This window comes from Scyliorhinus canicula, chromosome 11 (assembly GCF_902713615.1).
Source record: "Scyliorhinus canicula chromosome 11, sScyCan1.1, whole genome shotgun sequence".
Lineage (NCBI taxonomy): Eukaryota > Metazoa > Chordata > Chondrichthyes > Carcharhiniformes > Scyliorhinidae > Scyliorhinus > Scyliorhinus canicula.
Window position 1 is genome coordinate 101,824,452 of NC_052156.1, and position 21,859 is coordinate 101,846,310.

General features: G+C 42.4%; 1 protein-coding gene across 1 annotated transcript in view; it reads left to right on the forward strand.

Moving 5' to 3' along the window:
- The window catches only part of lta4h (leukotriene A4 hydrolase), a 77,396-nt gene extending 56,583 nt beyond the window's left edge, over positions 1-20,813 (forward strand). Inside the window, exons 14-19 of the mRNA XM_038810903.1 lie at positions 3,099-3,169; positions 4,201-4,255; positions 5,947-6,042; positions 6,770-6,852; positions 17,185-17,289; positions 20,145-20,813. Coding sequence (XP_038666831.1) covers positions 3,099-3,169; positions 4,201-4,255; positions 5,947-6,042; positions 6,770-6,852; positions 17,185-17,289; positions 20,145-20,262 — 528 coding nt within the window. The 3' untranslated portion in view covers positions 20,263-20,813. The remainder of the gene's footprint in view (positions 1-3,098; positions 3,170-4,200; positions 4,256-5,946; positions 6,043-6,769; positions 6,853-17,184; positions 17,290-20,144) is intronic.
- Positions 20,814-21,859: the final 1,046 nt, after the last annotated feature.

The following is a 21,859-nucleotide window of genomic DNA, read 5'->3' on the forward strand; positions in this document are numbered from 1 at the left end:
CCACATGGGAGAGTTATTAAAAAGGCAAATGCATATGGGATACAGGGTGATTTGATAAGGTGGGTTCATAATTGGCTAAGCGGTAGCAGACAGAGGGTGATGATAGACGGCTGCTTTAATGTCTGGAAGCCAGTGACCAGTGGAGTACCACAGGGATCCGTGCTGGGCCCCCTATTGTTCGTCATTAATATAAATTACATAGATTACTATGTGGGGGATAGAATCAGTACGTTTGTGGATGACACAAAGATTGGCCGGGTGGTTAACAGCAAGGTTGAGTGTCTTGAGTATTAGGAAGATATAGACGGGATGGGCAAATGGGCGGGTAAGTGGCAGATGGAATTTAACCCTGAAAAGTGTGAGGTGATACACTTTGGGAAGGATAATTTGACAAGGAAGTATACTATGAAAGGTCTGACACTGGGAAGCTCCGAAGAACAAACGGCCCTTGGCGTGTTCATCCAGAGATCTCTGAAGGCAGAAGACAGATTAATAGGGTGGTGAGAAAGGCATTTGGCGCACTCACTTTTATCAATTGGGGCATAGATTCCAAAAGCAGGGAGGTCATGATGGAGTTCTATAGAACTTTGGTGAGGCCACAGCTGAAATACTGTATGCAATTCTGGTCGCCATATTATAGGGAGGGTGAAATTATACTGGAGAGGGTACAGAGAAGATTCACCAGAATGTTGCCTGGGATGGAATATTTAAGTTATAAAGAGAGGTTGTATAGGCTTGGGTTGTTTTCTTTGGAGCAGAGAAGACTGAGGGGTGACCTGATCGAGGTGGACAAGATTATGAGGGGCCTGGACAGGATGGATATGGGGCAGCTGTTCCCCTGAGTTGAAGGGTTAGTTGCGAGGGGACAGAAGTTCAAAGTGAGGGGTAGGAGGTTTAGGGGGGATTACCCAGCGGGTGGTGATGGTCTGGAATGCACTGCCTGGGAGGGTGATAGAGGTGATAGACCCTGTGTATACGGAGGGCTTGTCCATAGGGGATGGCTTCTTTTAACGTGTTTAGGTTGGAAGCTGGAGAAGTGGAGCCATAGTGAGGTTATCCGTGGGCTTGCGGTAAAGTGAAGGGCTGAGGTGACTGTCCTTGATGGAGATGAGTGTGTCCAAGAAGGAGTATTCCAAGTATCCTATGATACTGCTCCCGGCTCCATGTTAAATTTGAAAGACAAAAGGTAGCTAAAACGTTCATGACTTGGCGTTTAAGTTTACCCAAAGAACAAAATCAGGGAGCAATTTGTTAGCTTGTCCAGGTAATCAGTAGACGTCTTTTATTATTTTTTGAGATTCCAGGTCCTGTGTACTTGCTACGTCATGCCAGACACGGGTTCTTCCCTCTGATTCTGGACATGGAAATAAGAGACAGAAACATGATAATTGGGTTAAGAGAAAGCTGCTGGAGTGTACCTTTTGTTAGACTTGAGGTTAGAATGTAGGAGGCTGTTGCACAAAGAAGGGTAGATTGTCCAGTTTGGCATTACTATGTGAATAAGCCTTATACTGACTAAATTGAGCGAGACTGACCATAACTGTTGCTATGTATGTTCTCTTGCTCTTTTGAAAATAAAAATGACAATGTTTGTTCCGGCCCCAATTCGTTAAAGTATGAATAGTCGAAAGTATGAGCACTGCTCCTTCCTCGGATGCATTCACCTGAGGAAGGAGCAGTGCTCCAAAAGCCAGTGATTCGAAACAAACCTGTTGGACTTTAACCTGGTGTTGTAAGACTTCTTAGTGTGCCCACCCCAGTCCAATGCTGGCATCTCCACATTACGGCTAATGAAGGCAGGCATTCCGTATGCCTCCTTCACCACCCTATCTACCAGGCATCATGGACTTGTCCACCAAGGTCCCTTTGTTCCTCAATGCTCCCTAGGGACCTACCATTCATTGTGTATATCCAAGCCTTGTTCCACCTTCCAAAATGCATCACATTGCACTTATCAGGATTAAATTCCATCTGCCATTGCTCTGCCCAATTTAGCAGCTGATCAATATCAGTCTCAAAGAAAAATGGCACCGGAGCGAGGCGACTTCTTGCAAGCTGTGCCCAGCATACCCTCTAAATCTATCTTTTACTCTTGTTCAGTCTCTCCTGCCTTCCCTATGTATGGTATGCATTGTTTGCACATCATGCAAGAAGCAATACTTTTCACTGTATACTAATACACCTGACAATAATAAATCAAACCAAAGTCTGTTGCCTTAGACTATCCACCTCACTATCAATAATGTATTTAAGCTGGCCGGGTGCTTCCATTTTTATGCAGTTTCTATCTTTAACATGTGTTGGTTGGATTTCGGCCGTGGGAAAATCCAACAAGTAAAAAGGAATTGAGAAGGACTGGATCCATCAGGAATGTGCTTTTACCGCACAGCTTGTGGATCAGGGGGAATTAGTGTTTCTTCCAGGCCAAACAAAATAACCTGTAAACATCCCCCCCAACTATTCAATTTCCCACCTGCTCCAACAACAAACTGACTTCTTCTGATCTCTCTTGGATTCCTCATCCACCATCTCCAAATAACCCAACCAGGATATCTTTCCTGAAGTCTGATCAACAGTTGACACCCCACACCTCCATTCCACCGTCACCACATAACTTGCCTTATCCTCGGCTGCAGCCTTTTCCATTGTTCCCTGACAGTCATTCAGGCCTGTTGTCATGGAGCTGAAACGGCATGGTGTTCAGGGAAGCTTGAAAACCCCATCCTAGAAAATATTGGGGAACAAGAACATCCGATTTGAACATTAAAACAAATGGTTTATGATGTCCTTTACATTTAGTAACAAATAGATATTGAGCAGGTTTGGTAATATGTAGGTATTGAGCAGTGTGAATCAGTTTCAGAATGCGAGGGGCATGGGATCTGATTCCAGGAATAATTGATACTTGCACACACTAAGGTACCTAAGGCAGGCTCCAAATTGTAATCTGTGCCGATACACATTGAGAGAGCTCAACATGAAACTGTCACCTTAAATTTATTCTATTTTCATTACATTACATGAGCGTATTTTTTTGCATTAGAAGGTAGCCATTAATCAATATACAGTACTGCATTAATGTTTTTACTTTTCACTAGACTGAGATTTTGAATAAGGTTGACTGGGATGCCTGGTTCCATTCTCCTGGAATGCCACCATTCACACCACAGTGAGTCCCCTCTCCCTTATTCCAGTAAGGTTTCTGAAATTAAACAACAACATAAAGGTTAACACTTTACTTACATAATTTATTCAACTGGTATGTTAGATTATCTGTTTCACTTGAAGAACATGATATATGAAATTTTTAAATATGTGATAATTATTGCCATCTCGATTAGAAGTGGCCTGCTGTTCTGCTCTGGAGCAGTAAATTTAAAAAAAATTATTTCATGTGGCTTTAATCTCCATCTTACATTTTGAAAATGTGATTTGCGTATGCATGTGTAATGGGCAGAATGTCACCTCAAATTTTGTACTTGCGTTTGGAAGATCATAGAATCCCCACAGTGCAGGAGGCCATTTAATCCATCAAGATTTCTCACTGACATGCACAAGTAGTTTTTCCTGTAATGTTTGGAGAGGGGAACCTATCATAGAATCTCTATAGTACAGAATAATAATCTTTATTGTCACAAGTAAGCTTACATTAACACTGCATAGAAGTTACTATGTAAAGCCCCTAGAAGGCATAAGACACCTGGAAATTAGAATTGTTTACAAACATACGAACTAAGGGTAAACTGCCTCGCCCCCCCCCCCCCTCCCCCAGTCTGCTACATCATTCAAAAAGCTCATGGAAGATCTGATTGCAACCTCAACCCCACATTCCTGCCTACCCCCGATAACCTTTCACCCCCTCGTTAATCTATAATCTATCAAGCTCTGCCTTAAAAAATTTAAAGACCTGCTTCCACTATTGGATGACGAGAGGGGGTGTGCTTTCTTCAATTGACCTTTGTACTGATGGAACCTATAACCATAGGTGCAGAATTGTGCAATAGAGATTTCATTTGGCACAAACAGTGTATTTCAAACCTGTATGAAAGTAAAGTGCCCCAAGTTGAACTGCAGATGATTACTTTCTGAAAAATGCTGCCATCATCCCACAGCTTGTTGTTGAATCGGTTTGCTTTGACTTTTGATCCAAGGTTAATTCTTGGGCTGAAGCTAATGAGTATCATGGCATTTGTTTTGCAGTTACGACACTTCTATGAATGATGCTTGCGTAACTCTTTGTAAACGATGGACAATAGTGAGTAAAATTGTTCTGTTTAAGTAAAGAAAAGCTACAAATTCTGGACATGCACTCAGTCAGCCTACAGTTATTGACATTTTGAGACATTTGATTCTGATAATGGATAAACATCCCAAATGTTTGCGTCCGTCTGGCATTGAAGTGGTTCTGCGAAACCTGTTTGCTAAACCTATTGCAGAGACCCACTTGTCTGTGTATTTCTGATAGCACATTGCACCATTGTAGGCTGGCACATTTCTTCCTGGAAATTACATCATTTAAAAACTAAAATGTAATCTCAAAAATGAAACAAATTGAAAACTTAATCTATTTCATTCACCATCTGCTTCCCACTGAGGAAGTTATTTGAAAATAATATATTTCCTGTAATTGGTCACTCAAAACTCCACCATAGTTATGGTGTCTAACCTTTGACCACATTATTGGTGTCTGACCAAATCTGCCTTTGATTTGTACATCATTTTTCTTTTGCAACGCAGTACCTTATCTGCTTTGACTGCAGGCAAATATTGGTTTGGGAGTTTGGTAATATCTGAAACCTTCAGTCTGTTTCCTGAGCAGCATACTGTATACTGATCCATTTAATAGATATAGTCAGAAATGAAAATATCTAATCATGTATAAGTAGCATAATGCAGCAACAGTGGAATCCATCCAGAAACATTGGAATTTTCCATGAATTTTATTTTTTAAATTAAAGTAGAGACTGTTATAAGTTTGTTGCTTTAATTTGTGCGACTGAACTGAGTCCAACACCTATTTGGCCGAGTTTTAAAGTGATTTATATGTCCTGAATTTGGTTATGTTATGAGTTTGGACCAGAACCCTTTTGAATAAGATCCTGGACTAGAACCCAACTATTTCCATTTGGTAAAACTGAGGAATGTTACTGCACCACAGGAGTGATGACACTGACCAGTTAGCAGCTTTTATATTAAGACACACTAATTCAAACCACGATTAAGCACATTAGCAACAAGAAATAGCTTTACAGCACCTTACAACATCATAACTTGCTTCCTGAAACTTGCCTCTATATTTCAATTATGCAAAACCATGTATTTGAAATACCACTTGTGTATAAAATTAACAAACCGGTTTTACTTATCTTGGTGCAGAGTCCTTGGAGAGAGAAACCTTTTTTTAGTACCAAGCTGCAAACCTGCTCAGCTTAGAGTGCTGGACGCAATCCCTCTTTCCAGACATGGCTCCATCCATTAGCTATACCTGGTGCACTCAAAGCACCCAGCATTCTTTTGTCTCTTGTTGCGAGATGTGCCTTAATTTGTTTAGCTCTGGCTCAACCTGTTACATCGTTATATCTCTGTCTGCAAACAGGTATAATGGCTTTTAATATCTATTTGTAAAACGCTTCCGTTCAAAATCACTGATTACCTCACTTTTAATCACAGCTCCAGCACACATACTGTCTGAAAGCATTTTAACCTAGGTTTTTAATAACCTAGGTGTGCAAATCACACTAAAATATGACACTTTTATTCATTACACTGATTTCATCTTCTAGTTTTACATGTGTGAACTTGTATATTCCATGATGACTGTCTTGCTACCATTAATTTATATATGTCAATTAAAACTGATTTGATACCAATACTGAAATTCACTTGTAAATGTAAAGTTAATTTTTCTGAATATGAATGTATATTGAATAGAATCATTGCTTTCAGGCCACAGATGTCGAGTTGGACTGCTTTACTGAAAGCGATCTGAAGGAAATGACATCAATGCAAAAAATTGAATTTCTTGCTCTTTTGCTCTTGGAGGTAGGATAGGTGCAATGTGACTACATAGATTGACTCATTGAAGTGGAGATCATAAAGGTTCACTCACCAGCATCTTGCAACGGATTAAGTATAATTTGAGGTTAAGCATGGATTTCAATTTGGTTGTAATGTTTAAATCGCATTGGCTGCCCTTAAACTTTGTATGGACTTCACAGAAAAACATCATTCAAACCTGTTCTTGGAAAAATGCTTTATATTTACGTTTCTCTTTTCTGATTAGATATTCATTTTAATAATTAACATGTGTTCAAAAGAAAATTTGTATTCAGATCTACAATGGACATTGTTGGATTTAGTGTTTAAATTGTCAATGTTGCAGACTATCTAACTGGTGTGTCGCTTCCCCGAAAAGCAGATTAAATAGCATTTGCTAGCATTTGTATATCTTTAATTATAAAAGTTCGCAAAACACTTTATAATGAATTTATAAATGCCGTGCAGGGAATAGAATCTTTAGGCACACCATTAACACTTTTTATTAACCCTGACTATTCTGTTGTCTCATTAATATTTAAGAATGGGCTGGAAAAGATGGTGGAAATGACTGTTGTAGTTCATTTTAAGATTTTATTTAATAATTTCTCGCCACAAAGAAAGAAAGCAGTGATGTAAAAAATAAGAAAATGATTTTGAACAGGACAGATGTTCAGTTCTTGTTAAATAAATGTTCTTTATTACCGTAACCAGTTCTCTTTTTGATCTTCAGACACCACTGCGTCTGAACAATGTGAAACGAATGCAGCAAGTCTACAAATTCAACGACGTCAAAAATGCAGAGATCAAATTCAGGTATAATTCAGTGAAAACTATTAAACTGAGTGAGAAGCAATGCAGAGAGAGGCGGACCCAGTGAGTTAAAACAGCGGGAAAAGGGAGAGCAGGTCAGAGTGAGAAGCGGTGTGGAGAGAGGCTTTGAATACCGGGAGTTGTCAGTAGGGTTAGGTGCAGTCCAAGGCAGGAGATCTGGGGCATAAGTTGCAATAGCACTTCGGTATAAAGTTAACACATCTGTGATATCACCAGTAAGTGACTGGTAGGCGAGTCCTTCTACCTTTCTGACTTTGGAAGTGAAGGTTAATTCGGGAAACACAGCGGGAAGTAAAGATTAGTGAAGTAAAAACAAATTTAAATTCTAATTAAATTAAATAAGGATGCAGGGCCAGGCGATGTGTTATATCTAGAACATGTGGGAGCTGGTAAACCCCATTGTGGTTCATAGCGACCATGCCTGTAGAAAATTGTGGTTGCTCAAGGAACTTTAGCTCCGAGTTAGTGAGCTGAAGTCTGAGCTTCAGATATTGCGACGTATCAGTGAGGGGCAGAGTTTCCTAGATGCAGTGTTCAGGGGGGCAGGCAGTCACATCTTGAGATTAACTGCCTTAAATTCTGTCAGTGGTCAGGGACTGGAAGGTGTGACTGAAAGTGAGGTTGATAGAGGGATGTAGGGGATAGCACTGCAGGAGCCTCAGTCCTTGTTCCTGTCTGAGAAGTACGAGATTCTTGCTCCTTGTATGGACGAGAGGGGGCTGTAGGGAGGATGAGCAAACTGACCATGGCAAACTGGTTCAGGGAGCCGTTGTGGGAGGAGAAAAGACAAATGTAGTCGTATTTGGGGATAGGGAAATAGACACTTTTCTCTACAGTCAGGATTGAGAGTCTCGCAGGCTGTAAGGATGTCAAAGTTAAAGGTAGGAGTGCAGGTTAGTGATCAGTTTGAGTGTCAACAGAAACAAGTAGGAGCAGATCATATGAAATATCGGACCAAGGACTCATAAGAGCCCTAACCAGGAGGGTTCCAAGAACGGAAGGTTTAAAAAATCAGGGGTATATGAGAGACTGGTGGCACAGGATAGTGAGAGGGAACTTGACTGTCATAGTGTGACAGGCTGGGGCAGGAAACATAAACAAAAATATGCAACACAGAGAAAATCCAGAGTTGCAAGCAAATGTAAAAAATCAAAGCTAAATGTTCTTTATGTGAATGCATGAAGCATTTGCAACAAGAGAGATTTCAGCATTTGCAACAAGATAGATGAGTTAATAGCACAGATTGCAATGTATGAGTATGATGTATTAGCTATTACAGAAACCTGGTTGCAGGTGACCAAGACTGGATACACAATGTTCCAAAAAAAACGGGCCAAATGGGAAAGGAAGTGGGATAGTGTAAATCAAGGAAGGTTTCAGAGCAGCGCTGAGTCATGATATAAAGTGATGGAGAATCAGTTTGAGTTAAAAACATGAATAGCAGGGGAAGGAAGACCAGGGTGGGAGTAGTCTATAGATGCCCAAAATGTGGCACCTCAAGAAGTCAGAGTATAAATGGGAAATATCAAGGGCATGTTTGAAAGGAACTGCATGGGAGATTTTAGCCTGCGTATTGATTGGACAAACCAAATTGGCATGGGTGATATAGAAGAATTTATGGAGCGCATCAGCGATTGGTTTTTGGAGCAGTATGTTGTGGAACCTACCTGGGAACGGTCTAGTTTTGATTTTATTTTGTGTAACGTGGAAGGATTAATAAGAGATCTTGTGGTTAAGGTTTCCCTAGGGACCACGATATGATAGATTTCCAGATACAGTTTGAGGTTGGTCCAGAGCCAGTGTCTTCAACTTACATGAGGGCAATTATAATGGTATGAGGGAGGAGTTGTCTAAGGTGAACTGGGTAAACAAACAAAGTAGATGAGCAGTGGCAGATATTCAAACAGTTGGTCCATAATGTTAAGCAGGCATTCATCCCAATCAAAAAGAGATTCCATAAGAAAGAGGCAACATCCATTGTACCCTGAAGGTGGCAACGCAGGTCAATAGAGTGGTCAAGAAGGCATACAGCATGTTTGCCTTCATTGGATGGGGTATAAGAGTCGGCAGGTCATGTTACAGTTGTATATGACCTTGGTTATGTCACATTTGGAATACGGCGTGCAGTCCTGGTCGCCACATTACCAGAAGGATGTGGGTGCTTTGGAGAGGGTGCAGAGGAGGTTCACAAGGATGTTACCTGGTATGGAGGGTGCTAGCTATGAAGAAAGGTTGAGTAGATTAAGATTGTTTTCATTGGAAAGACGGAGGTTGACGGGGGACCTGATTGAGGTCTACAAAATTCAGGTATGGACAGGGTGGATAGCAACAAGCTTTTTCCAAGAGTGGGGGTGTCAATTACAAGGGGTCACAATTTCAAGGTGAGAGGGGGAAAGTTTAAGGGAGATGTGTGTGGGAAGTTTTTTACTTCAGAGGGTGGTGGGTGCCTGGAAAGCTTTGCCAGCGGAGGTGGTAGAGGCGGGCACGATAGCATCATTTAAGATGCATCTAGACAGATATATGAACGGTTGGGGAACAGAGGGAAGTGTAGATCCTTGGAAAATAGGCGACAGGTTTAGATAAAGGATCTGGATCGGCGCAGGCTGGGAGGGCCAAAGGGCCTGTTCCTGTGCTGTAATTTTCTTTGTTCTTTGTTCTTTATCCATGGTTAACAAAGGAGGTCATAGATAATGTTAAATTGAGAGCAGGATATACAAAGTGGCACAGGATAGTTGTAAACTAGAGGACTGGGAAGTTTTTAAGATCCAGCAGCAAAAGACTAAAAATCTCAAGGGAGAAAATGAATTTTGAGAGGAAACTTGCCTGCAGTATAAAAACAAACAGTAAGAGTTTATGGCTAAGGTAAATGTGGGACCTCTACTAACGAGGCTGGTGAATTAATAACAGCAAACAAAGAAATGGCGGATATGTTAAATACATTTTTTGCATCAATCTTCACCGTGGAAGACATTGCAAATATCCCTAAGATATTAAATGGGCTGATTTCAAATAACATGGTAGAGTAGAACTAGTAATAAAACCCAATCATAAGAGATAGAGTATTAGAGAAACTCAAGGGGCTAAAGGCGGGCAAATCGCCAAAACCCGATGAATTGCACGCTAGGGTTTTACTGGATTCATTGGTTGAAATTTTTCGGAACTCGCTAAATTTCAGAATGATACCAGAAGATTGGGAAACAGCTCTTGTTCAAAAAGAGAGGAAGGCAGGGAACTATAGGCCAGTTAGTTTAACATCTTTATTGGCATGCCGCTGGCATCAATAATCAGAGGAAATAGCTAATCATTTAAGAAAGCTGAATATAATCAAACCGAAGCAACATGGTTATATGAAAGGCTTGGATCAGTACCTGGGAATATGATGTTATTGGTATTACTGAGACTTGGTTGAGGGAAGGGCAGGACTGGCAACTGAATATCCCAGGGTATAGATGCTTCAGGAGGGATAGAGAGGGAGGTAGAAGGGGTGCAGGAGTTGCATTACTCGTCAGAGATGATATCACAGCTGTGATTAAGGAGGACACGATAGAGGATTCGAGCACTGAGGCAATATGGGTGGAGCTAAGAAATAGGAAGGGTTCAGTAACATTGTTGGGACTTTACTACAGGCCTCCCAAAAGTGAGCATGATGTAGAGGTACAAATATGCAGACAGATTATAGAAAAATGTAGGAGCAATAGGGTGGTTGTGATGGGAGATTTTAACTTCCCAAACATTGAATGGGATTCGTGTAGTGTTGGAGGCGTAGATGGAGCAGAGTTTGTAAGGAGCATCCAGGAGAGTTTTTTTAGAGCAGTATGAAAATAGTCCAACTCGGGAAGGGGCCATACTGGACCTGGTATTGGGGAATGATCCCAGCCAGGTGGTTGATGTTTCAGTCGGTGATTACTTTGGGAATAGCGATCACAATTCCGTAAGTTTTAGAATACTCATGGACAAGGACAAGAGTGGTCCGAAAGGAAGAGTGCTAAATTGGGGAAAGGCAGAGTATAACAAAATTCGGCAGGAGCTAGGGAATGTGGATTGGGAGCAGCTGTTTAAGGGTAAATCCACATTTGAAATGTGGGAGTCTTTTAAGGAAAGGTTGATTAGCGTGCAGGACAGACATGTCCCTGTGAAAATGAGAGATAGAAATGGCAAGATTAGGGAACCATGGATGACGGGTGAAATTGTGAGACTAGCTAAGGTGAAAAAGGAAGCATATGTAAGATCGAAGCGACTCAAAACTGATGAAGCTTTGGAGGAATATCGGGAAAGTAGGGCGAATCTCAAACGCGCAATAAAAAGGGCTAAAAGGGGTCATGAAATATCTTTGGCTAACAGGGTTAAGGAAAATCCCAAAGCCTTTTATTCGTATATAAGGAGCAAGAGGGTAACTAGGGAAAGGATTGGCCCACTCAAAGACAAGAGAGGGAATTTATGCGTGGACTCAGAGGAAATGGGTGAGATTCTTAATGAGTACTTTGCATCTGTATTCACAAAGGAGAGGGACAAGATGGATGTTGAGGCTAGGGATGTATGTTTAAATACTCTAGGTCAAGTTGTCATACGGAAAGGGGAAGTTTTGGGTATTCTAAAAGACATTAAGGTGGACAAGTCCCCAGGACCGGATGGGATCTATCCCAGGTTACTGAGGGAAGCGAGGGTCGAAATAGCTGGGGCCTTAACAAATATCTTTGCAGCATCCTTGAGCACGGGTGAGGTCCCGGAGGACTGGAGAATTGCAGTGTTGTCCCTTTGTTTAAGAAGGGTAGCAGGGAAAATCCAGGGTATTACAGACCTGTGAGCTTGACGTCAGTGGTAGGCAAACTGTTGGAGAAGATACTGAGGGATAGGATCTATTCACATCTGGAAGAAAATAGACTTATCAGTGATAGACAGCATGGTTTTGTGCAAGGACGGTCATGTCTTACAAACCTAATAGAATTCTTTGAGGAAGTGACAAAGTTAATTGATGAGGGAAGGGCTGTAGATGTCATATACATGGACTTTAGTAAGGCGTTTGATAAGGTTTCCCATGGCAGGTTGATGGCAAAAGTGAAGTCGTATGGGGTTCAGGGTGTACTAGCTAGATGGATAAAGAACTGGCTGGGCAACAGGAGACAGAGTGTAGTGGTGGAAGGGAGTGTCTCAAAATGGAGAAGGGTGACTAGTGGTGTTCCACAGGGATCCGTGCTCGGACCACTGTTGTTTGTGATCTACATAAATGACCTGGAGGAAGGTATAGGTGGTCTGATTAGCAAGTTTGCAGATGATACCAAGATTGGTGGAGTTGCAGATAGCGAGGAGGACTGTCAGAGAATACCACAAAATATAGATAGATTGGAGAGTTGGGCAGAGAAATGGCAGATGGAGTTCAATCCAGGCAAATGCGAGGTGGTGCATTTTGGAAGATCAAATTCAAGAGCGGACTATATGGTCAATGGAAGGGTCCTGGGGAAAATTGATGTACAGAGAGATCTGGGAGTTCAGGTTCATTGTACCCTGAAGGTGGCAACGCAGGTTGATAGAGTGGTCAAGAAGGCATACAGCATGCATGCCTTCATCGGACGGGGTATTGAGTACAAGAGTAGGCAGGTCATGTTACAGTTGTATAGGACTTTGGTTCGGCCACATTTTGAATACTGCGTGCAGTTCTGGTCGCCACATTACCAGAAGGATGTGGATGCCTTGGAGAGGGTGCAGAGGAGGTTCACCAGGATGTTGCCTGGTATGGAGGGTGCTAGCTATGAAGAAAGGTTGAATAGATTAGGATTGTTTTCGTTGGAAAGACTGAGGTTGAGGGGGGACCTGATTGAGGTATACAAAATTATGAGAGGTATGGACAGGGTGGATAGCAACAAACTGTTTCCAAGTTTGGCCTCACGGTAGCATGGTGGTTAGCATCAATGCTTCACAGCTCCAGGGTCCCAGGTTCAATTCCCGGCTGGGTCACTGTCTGTGTGGAGTCTGCACGTCCTCCCTGTGTGTGCGTGGGTTTCCTCCGGGTGCTCCGGTTTCCTCCCACAGTCCAAAGATGTGCGGGTTAGGTGGATTGGCCATGCTAAATTGCCCGTAGTGTAAGGTTAATGGGGGGATTGTTGGGTTACGGGGTTACGGGTTACGTGTGTTTAAGTAGGGTGATCATTGCTCGGCACAACATCGAGGGCCGAAGGGCCTGTTCTGTGCTGTACTGTTCTAAAGAGTGGGGGTGTCAGTTACAAGAGGTCACGATTTCAAGGTGAGAGGGGGAAAGTTTAAGGGAGATGTGCGTGGAAAGTTTTTTACTTCAGAGGGTGGTGGGTGCCTGGAACGCTTTACCAGCGGAGGTGGTAGAGTCGGGCACGATAGCATAATTTAAGATGCATCTAGACAGGTATATGAACGGGCGGCAACAGAGGGAAGTAGACCTTGGAAAATAGGAGACAGGTTTAGATAAAGGATCTGGATCGGCGCAGGCTGGGAGGGCCGAAGGGCCTGTTCCTGTGCTGTAATTTTCTTTGTTCTTTGTTCTAAATCATGTTTGACTGTTGTAGATAGAGGGGAACCTTTAGATGTAGTGTATTTAGATTTCCAAAAGGCATCATAAGAGGTGGTACATAAAGTAAAAGCCCATGTAATTGGAGGAAGTGTGTTAGCACAGATTGAAAACTGGCTGCCATATAGAAAACATTTGGAATAAATGGACTCTTTTCAGATTGGAAACTAATGGAGTACCGTAGGGATCAGTTCTCGGCCCGCAATTGTTCACTATTTACATTAATGACCTGGAGGAAGGAACAGAATGTATGATTTCCAAATTTGCTGATATGTAAATAGGTGAATGGGCATGTTGTGATGAGATATTGTGAATCTGCAGCGGGATAGAAATAGATTGGGTGACTGGGTGAAAACCTGGCAAATGGAGTTCAATGTGGGGAAGTGTGAGGTCATGCACTCTGGTCGGAGGAATCAAAAGGCAGATTGCTGTCTAAATAGAGGTGAATGAAGTACAGAGGGATCTAGGTGTTCTAGTGCATGAATCTTAAAAAGCTAGTAGGCAGGTCCAACAAATAGATACGGTAAATGGCATTTTGGCCTTTATTGCAAAGGGGTTGGAGTTTTAAAAATAGGGAGGTTTTGTTGCAACTGTACAGGATGCCGGGAGGCCTCGCCTGGAATACTGCATACCATTTTCATCCGCCTACCTAAAAAAAAGATATGGTACCATTGGAGGCAGTCCAAAGGAGATTCACCAGAGTAATTCCTGGGATGGGAGGGTTGTCCTATCAAGAGAGACTAAATAGTCTGGGTCTGTGTTCCTTGGAGTTTAGAAGAATGAGGGGTTACTTTATTCAACCATACAAGATGCTGAGAGGGCTTGACACGGTGAATGGTGAGATGTTTTCACTAGTGGGAGAGCCTCAAACAAGGAGACAGATACAAGATAAAGGGCCGGTCGTTTAAAACTTGAGGTGTGTAGAAATTTATTTTCCTAGAGGGTGATGAATCTCTGGAATTCTCTGTCCCGGAGGGTGGTGGAGGCTGGATCATGAGAAGTATTTAAGGTGGAGGTGGATAAATGATGGATTGAGGAATAGAGGGCTATGGGGAAATGGCACAGAAAAGGAGTTGAGGCTGGTATAGATCAGCCATGGTCGTATTGAATGGCGGGGCAGGCTTGAAGGGCCTGGTGACCTATTCCATCTATGTCTTGTGTTGTGTTCTGATATGGTGCTACTGTCAGCTTTTGGGTACATGGACTAGGGATGTGAAAATCAGTCAGGGCTCCTTGCCCTTGTCGCTATTCAATTGAATCCCTGCTGGAAAATGTGTGGACATTCTGGGAAACTAAGAATTTTCCCATCTGCAGTAGCTCCGTTTTCCCAAGTTTGAACAGCTTGCCCACTCTAACTAGAGGCTTAGACCATAAGACGTAGAAGCAGAAGTCGGAAGTTCAGTGAGATCATGATTGATAACATTGTGATCAACCATGGCTGATCATCAAATTCAATACCCTGATCCTGCCTCTCTCCCCCCCCCCACCCCCTGCATATCCCATCAGCTCCAAGTGCCAAACCTAATTACTAGTTGAAATCACACAACAGTTTAGCCTCAACTACTTTCTATGGCAGTGAATTTCACAGGATCACCACTCTCTGGGTGAAGAAATTTCTCCTCACTTCAGCCCTGAAAGGTTTGCCCTTATCGTCAAACTATAGTCCCTAGTTCTGGACTTCACCACAATCATGAACATTCTTTCTGAATCTACCCTGTCTAATGCTGTTAGAATTTTATAGGTTTCTATGCGAACCCCTCTCACTCTTCTAAACTCCAATGAATATAATTTTAGTCTCTCTTCATATGACAGTCTTGCCATCCCAAGAATCAGCCTGGTAAACCTTTGCTGCACTCTCTCCATAGCAAAAACATCTTTTCCTCAGATAAGGACAACAAAATTGCACACAAGACTCCAGTTGTGGCCTCACTAATGTCCTACACAGTTGGAACAAAGAACAGTACAGCACAGGAAGTGGCCCTTCGGCCCTCCAAGCTATCGCCAATCATGATGTGTGTGTGTGTGTGTGTCTAACAAGTATAGGTGGAGCAAGCGTACATTGGTAGGGTGTTGAACGGATATTGCACGTATATAAATGACATAGATAACTAATGACATAGATAACTATGTGGGAGGTAGGATCAGTAAGTTTGCCAATGACCCAAAGATTGGCCGGGTGGTTAACAGCAAGGTTGCGTGCCTTGGGTTACAGGAAGATATAGACGGGATGGTCAAATGGGTGGATAAGTGGCAGAAGGAATTTAATCATGTAAACTGAGGTGATGCACTTTGGAAGGAGTAATTTAACATGGAAGTATACTATGAAAGGTCTGACACTGGGAATCTCTGAAGAAAAAAGGGACCTTGACATGTTTGTCCATAGATCTCTGAAGACAGAAGAGCAGGTTCATAGGGTGATGAAAAACGCATTTGGGACACTTGCTTTTATCAGTCGGAACATAGATTACAAAGCAGGGCAGTCATGATGGAGCTCCATAGAGCCTTGGTGAGGACACAGCTGGAGTACTGTATGCAATTCCGGTCACCATATTATAGGAAGGATGTAATTCTACTGGAGCGGGGTGCAGAGAAGATTCCCCAGAATGTTGCCTGGGATGGAATATTTAAGTTATAAAGAGAGGTTGGATAGGCTTGGGTTGTTTTCTTTGGAGCAGAGAAGACTGAGGGGTGACCTGATTGAGGTGGACAAGATTATGTGGGGCATGGGATAGTGTCGATAAGGAGCAGCTGTTCCCCTTAGTTGAAGGGTCAGTTACGAGAGGACACAAGTTCAAAGTGAGGAGGGGGGGGGTTTGAGGAAAAACCTTTTTACCCAGAGGGCTGTGAAGGTCTGGAATGCACTGCCTGGGAGGATGTAGAAGCGGGCTGCCACACATCCTTTAAAAAGTACCTGGATGAGTACTTGGGCATGTCATAACATTCAAGGCTATGGGACAAGTGCTAGCAATTGGGATTAGGTGGGCAGGTCCGGGCATTTCATGCATCGGTGCAGACTTGGTGGGCCGACGGGTCTCTTCTGCACTGTAGTATTCTGTCATTCTATACTCAAACCCTCACGCTATGACGGCCTACATACCATTTGCCTTCTTTACTGTCTGCTGTACATGCATGCTCACTTTCAACAACTGATGCATGAGGACACTAAGGTCTCACTGAGTATCCACCTCTCTCAATTTCGAGCCATTCAAATAATTCCTATTCTTGCTACTGAAGAGGATAATCTCTCAGAAGAAAATAGAACAGTCTGCAAAAATACAATATTAGAGGGACACCTATTCCGTTAAAGTATTTCAGTAGAGATGTGTACTCAACAGTGATAACAAACATTGGACAGAATACTGTAAAATATATGGATTTTGGTTTATCATTTTAAGAAAAGGTGAGATAATTGAGGTGATTTATGAGTTAAGGGCATCCATCATACAAGAGTAATAAAGTCTAATCCTAGTAATGCAAAGTTTTTGTGCTTAAAATGTGAATTATCCAATCATTTAAATTAAGCAATGTCAACAATACGAGAATATTCGGGAATATTGACTGCATCAAGAACAGTGGAGTCATAAACGTTACAGCACAAAGGCAATTTGCTCCATCGTATCTATACTGATTAGTCCAAAACTAATATCATTGTCCTGTGGCCACCCCATCGCTCTGGAGACTATGCTATAGACTGTATCATTTTGTGTCATTTAATTACTGTTTTTTGAGTCTAGTGATAGAAGTTTAAATAAAATTCCTCGTTTATGTTTCCACTCAAGGTGGCTGCGTTTGTGCCTCCGAGCTCAGTGGGAAAAAGCCATTCCTCTTGCTTTGGAGATGGTAACTGTGCAGGGTAGAATGAAGTTCACTCGTCCTCTTTACAGGTATCATTTCAATTTAAAATTAAATCATTGCTGTGTCACTAATGTGAACTGGCCAACAGTTCTTTCTGTCCTTCAGGTAATGAGTAAGATACAGGTTGGAAAAGCAAATAAACAAAATTCTTAAATATGAAAATCCTGGCTGCTTTTAATTATGCAACATATTAAAGTGGTTAAACCAAATAGGGTTGATGCTGAGGTTTAGCAATATTTTAAACCAGCAATTTATAAACCACCGTTAACACAGTAGAGACTAGACAGCTGAAGGCATGACCATTGACTCGTGGGGTAATTCAAATTGGGGATGGTAAAGGGGCCAGAATTAGATGAGTTCAGATTTCTGAGGGTTGTTAAGGCTGCAGGTTACTGAGATAGGATGGAGCAAGGCTGTGGAAGGATTTGGAAATCAGGATGAGAATTTGAAATACTGTGGTGGAGGGGGGATTTTCCATGCCCCCTGCAGCATGTTTCTCAGTGGTGGGAGGTGGCGGCGGGATCAGCACGGTAGCATTGTGGATAGCACAATCGCTTCACAGCTCCAGGGTCCCAGGTTCGATTCTGGCTTGGGTCACTGTCTGTGTGGAGTCTGCACATCCTCCCCGTGTGTGCGTGGGTTTCCTCCGGGTGCTCTGGTTTCCTCCCACAGTCCAAAGATGTGCAGGTTAGGTGGATTGGCCATGATAAATTGCCCTTAGTGTTGGGTGGGGTTACTGGGTTATGGGGATAGGGTGGAGGTGTTGACCGTGGGTAGGGTGCTCTTTCCAAGAGCCGGTGCAGACTTGGTGGGGTGAATGGCCTCCTTCTGCACTGTAAATTTTCTGCACTGTAAATTCTATGTAATCTATGTCTATGAAACCGGCAGCAGGGGTTCGCCGTCAACGGGGCCGGAAGATCCTGTTGCCGAGAACATCTGGAAAATTTATCCCATTGTTGTTGCTTAACCAGGAGCCATTGTAGAAAAGTGGACACACTGGGTGAATGGGACTTAGTGCAAGTTAAGACGAGGAGAGCAGCGGTTTGGGTGACCTTAAATTTAAGGAGCATAGAATGTGGGATGCTGGCCCAGAGTGCTTTGGAATAGATGGCCCAGAAGTAACAAATACAGTGTTATGTATTGAAGAATATTTAACTTTTGAAATTTTATAGTCTGATTTTCTATAATGTACAAACTAGGGTTGCAGAAAAATGAAGCAGAGTTAAATGTAACTTTCTTCAGCCACAACTTTAATAGCATCTTTAAAGTATAAGAGCTTCTCGGGGCGCTTTGCGCATTATGAAACAAAATATGAGGCCGAGCCACAAGAACATTAAATTAGATGAGCTTGATCAAAGAGGGTAGGTTTTAAGAAGTGCCTTAAGGAGGGGAGAGTAAGGCAGCAGAGCTTTAAGATTTAGGCAACTGAAGGTGTGGCCATGAAAGGAGGAATGACTAATTGGCTCAAGAATCCAGCATTAGAGGACCGCAGATATCTGAGGGGTTAACTGCTAAATGTTTACCCGGATAGCAGTTTTCTGGGGAGGGGAGCTAGTCAACGCAAACCATCACAGCACCCTATTCTACTCGGAACATTTACTGATTTTCTGGGAATTGTTGGACATTGACATTCCCTGGATAATTTGCAACTTGTCTTCCTGTTTATTTAGCCAGCTTTCCCATGTACGTGTGTAAATACACTACACAAAATACAGCTTCAAAGCTACTGAAATATTTTAGTCTGTGTTCATTATACTGTTTTGATAGCTCACTGGTCCTTAGTGTTGCTCACGTCTACTATCTTTTTTTAACTTGATGTTGGGCTGCACGGTGGCACTGTTGCTTCACAGCTCCGGGGTCCCAGGTTCGATTCCCAGCTTGGGTCATTGTCAGTGCGGAGTCTGCACGTTCTACCCGTGTCTGAGTGGGTTTCCTCCGGGTGCTCCAGTTCCCTCCCACAAGTCCCGAAAGATATGCTCTTGGGTAATTTGGACATTCTGAATTCTCCCTCTGTATCTGAACAGGCACCGGAATGTGGTGACTAGGGGCTTTTCACTAACTTCATTGCAGTGTTAACGTAAGCCTACTTGTGACAATAAAGATTATTATTTTAAGATTAATAATTTTGTAATTAAAAGTAGCTAAGAAACATGCAGCAGAATGTGTAATGTATCAAAGAATTCCTACGGTACAGAAGAATGCCATTCGGCCCATTGAGTCTGCACCAGCCTTCTGAAAGAGCACCCTACCATGCCGAATTCTCCACCATTTCGCCATAACCCCACCTAGGGGCAGTTTAGCATCGCCAATCCACCTAACGTGCACATCTTTGGACTGGGAGGAAGCCCAGGCAGACAGGGGAAGAATGTGCAAACTCCAAACAGTCACCCAAGCTCAGAATCGAACCTGGGTCTTTGGCGCTGAGGCAGCCATGCTAACCACCGTGTCACTCCAGTAGTCAAATGGCGGATTGTCTTTGTTTATTTGGGGTAAATTATTTTTTTAAGTATGAATTTAGAGTGCCAATTCTTTTTTTTTCCAATTAAGGGGCAATTTAGCATGGCCAATCCATCTACCCTGAACATCTTTGGATTGTGGAGGTGAGGCCCACGCAGACACTGGGAGCATGTGCAAGCTCTACACGGACAGTGACCTGGGGCCGCTGTGAGGCAGCAGTGCTAACCATTGTGCCACATGCAGCAGAATGTTTGGAGTAGTGTAGATCACTTATTTCCCCCTCTTACAGGCATTTATTTGAAACTCAGTTAAAACTGAGGTGCCAGAATCCAAAGAGAGTAAAAGCATAAATTTTCCTGTGTTCAAATTGTTTGTTGTGTTATGTATAGCACAACTGACGTCACCTTTCTTTATAAATTTGTTACAGAGATCTGTACAACTTTGAAAAAGCTCGCCCGCAAGCAATTGAAACCTTTCAGAAGAACAAACCCTCAATGCACCCAATCACAGCTGCACTGGTAGCCAAGGATCTCCACCTGGTCTAATAATTGACCATTACTGCAGGAGCGCACTTTTCAGTTTACAGTGCAAAATGAAGCACTTTGGTTACAGTGGCACCTTCTCAACTGATTGGAATCAACTGATTGTTTATAATCAATTTTCAGCAGTTTACTGTGAAATAGAATTAGTCGTTTGGTAGTACAAAACATGAATAATGCTGAAAAAGAGACATCTTGGCAAAGCTTTTTGTCTTGCACTCATCAGGACGATTCCCCATTGGAATACCTTGATCAATCAGTCGAACTCTCTGGATTGAATTTGAACAAAAGCTTGGCAGTTAACTGTTCCCTAGTGCATTCTCCTTGACCAATCATAGCCCACTTGCCAACCAATCGGCAAGCTCTTTTCATGTAGCATAAATTGTTTCCGTCACTGTTATTCATGCGAACTGTCTTGAATGCAAGGCGAAAAACTTTGCCAAACGTTTTTTCTTCAGCATTACTGAATACAATTGTTCTAATAGAAGCCTTGAATGGATTGTGTTGTTCCAAGAAATCAGTAAGTGCATTGTTTGAAATAAATTTTTGATCTTCAAGTTTGTTCTCGTTTTTTGTCCTTCCTCAAGTCCAAAGGACACGGGTGTTAACGGATGTGGCAAACAACTGGTTTAGCCATTCACCCCAGATATGGTTGGAGTTGGTCCTGTTTTTGTCTGCAAAAATCTGCTCACTTCCAGGGTCACCTGGAATGCAAAGATAGCTCCAGCTTCTGTTATCTTCTGCACAAATCTTAAACATGTCTCCTCCAATCGCACCTTCAAGTGCGGGGAGCTCATTCATTTCTTTGTCACAAAGACTGGGATCATTGACTCAACTGTTTATGCATTTCCCCCTCTTTCCCAAGCCTACTGGACCAAATTTTCTTTAAGGTTCTGTACTGCCCTAGCCCTACATTTATATCTTTAGCTTCTCCCATGCCCTTTCCAAAGTCATCTTGTCCACAAGAACATCTACTCTTTTGAGTTGATTCCCACTAAACTAATGACCATTGAACTTCGTTTCCTGGTTCCACATTAATTGATATTGTTAAGTGTTCTCTTGAGTGCTGCCCCACTCTCAAATCTGTTATCAGCATCTGCAGACCTCCCTTCTCAAGTAAACATGTTGTCACCTCAAAACTTATGCTCACCTTTCCTGATCTCCATATTTGAATCCCTGCAGTCTGATTTCTGTCCCTGCTACACAAAACAAACAGCTCTTTTGAAATCACAAATTACATCTTGTGTGACTGACAAAGGTTACGTATCCCTCTTCAACCTGTCTGAAGCCTTTGACACAGCTGATCGCCAAATCCTCCTCCAATGCCTTTCTACTGACATCCAGTTGATTGGGACTGCATTTCCCATTATCTATGTAGCCAGAGAAATTCTGCAATAGTTTATCTTGCTGCTCCTTTGGTGTCCCCCAACAATCTGTCCTCATCACCCTTCCGTTATTCATTTTAATGTGCTTCGGTGACATAATTTTTCACATATACACTGACAACATCTAGCTCCACCTCAACCCTATTTCTTGACTCCTCTGTGCTCTCTAATGGTCAGACGGCTTGTCCAGCAGTGAACAGAAATCATTATTAAATGTT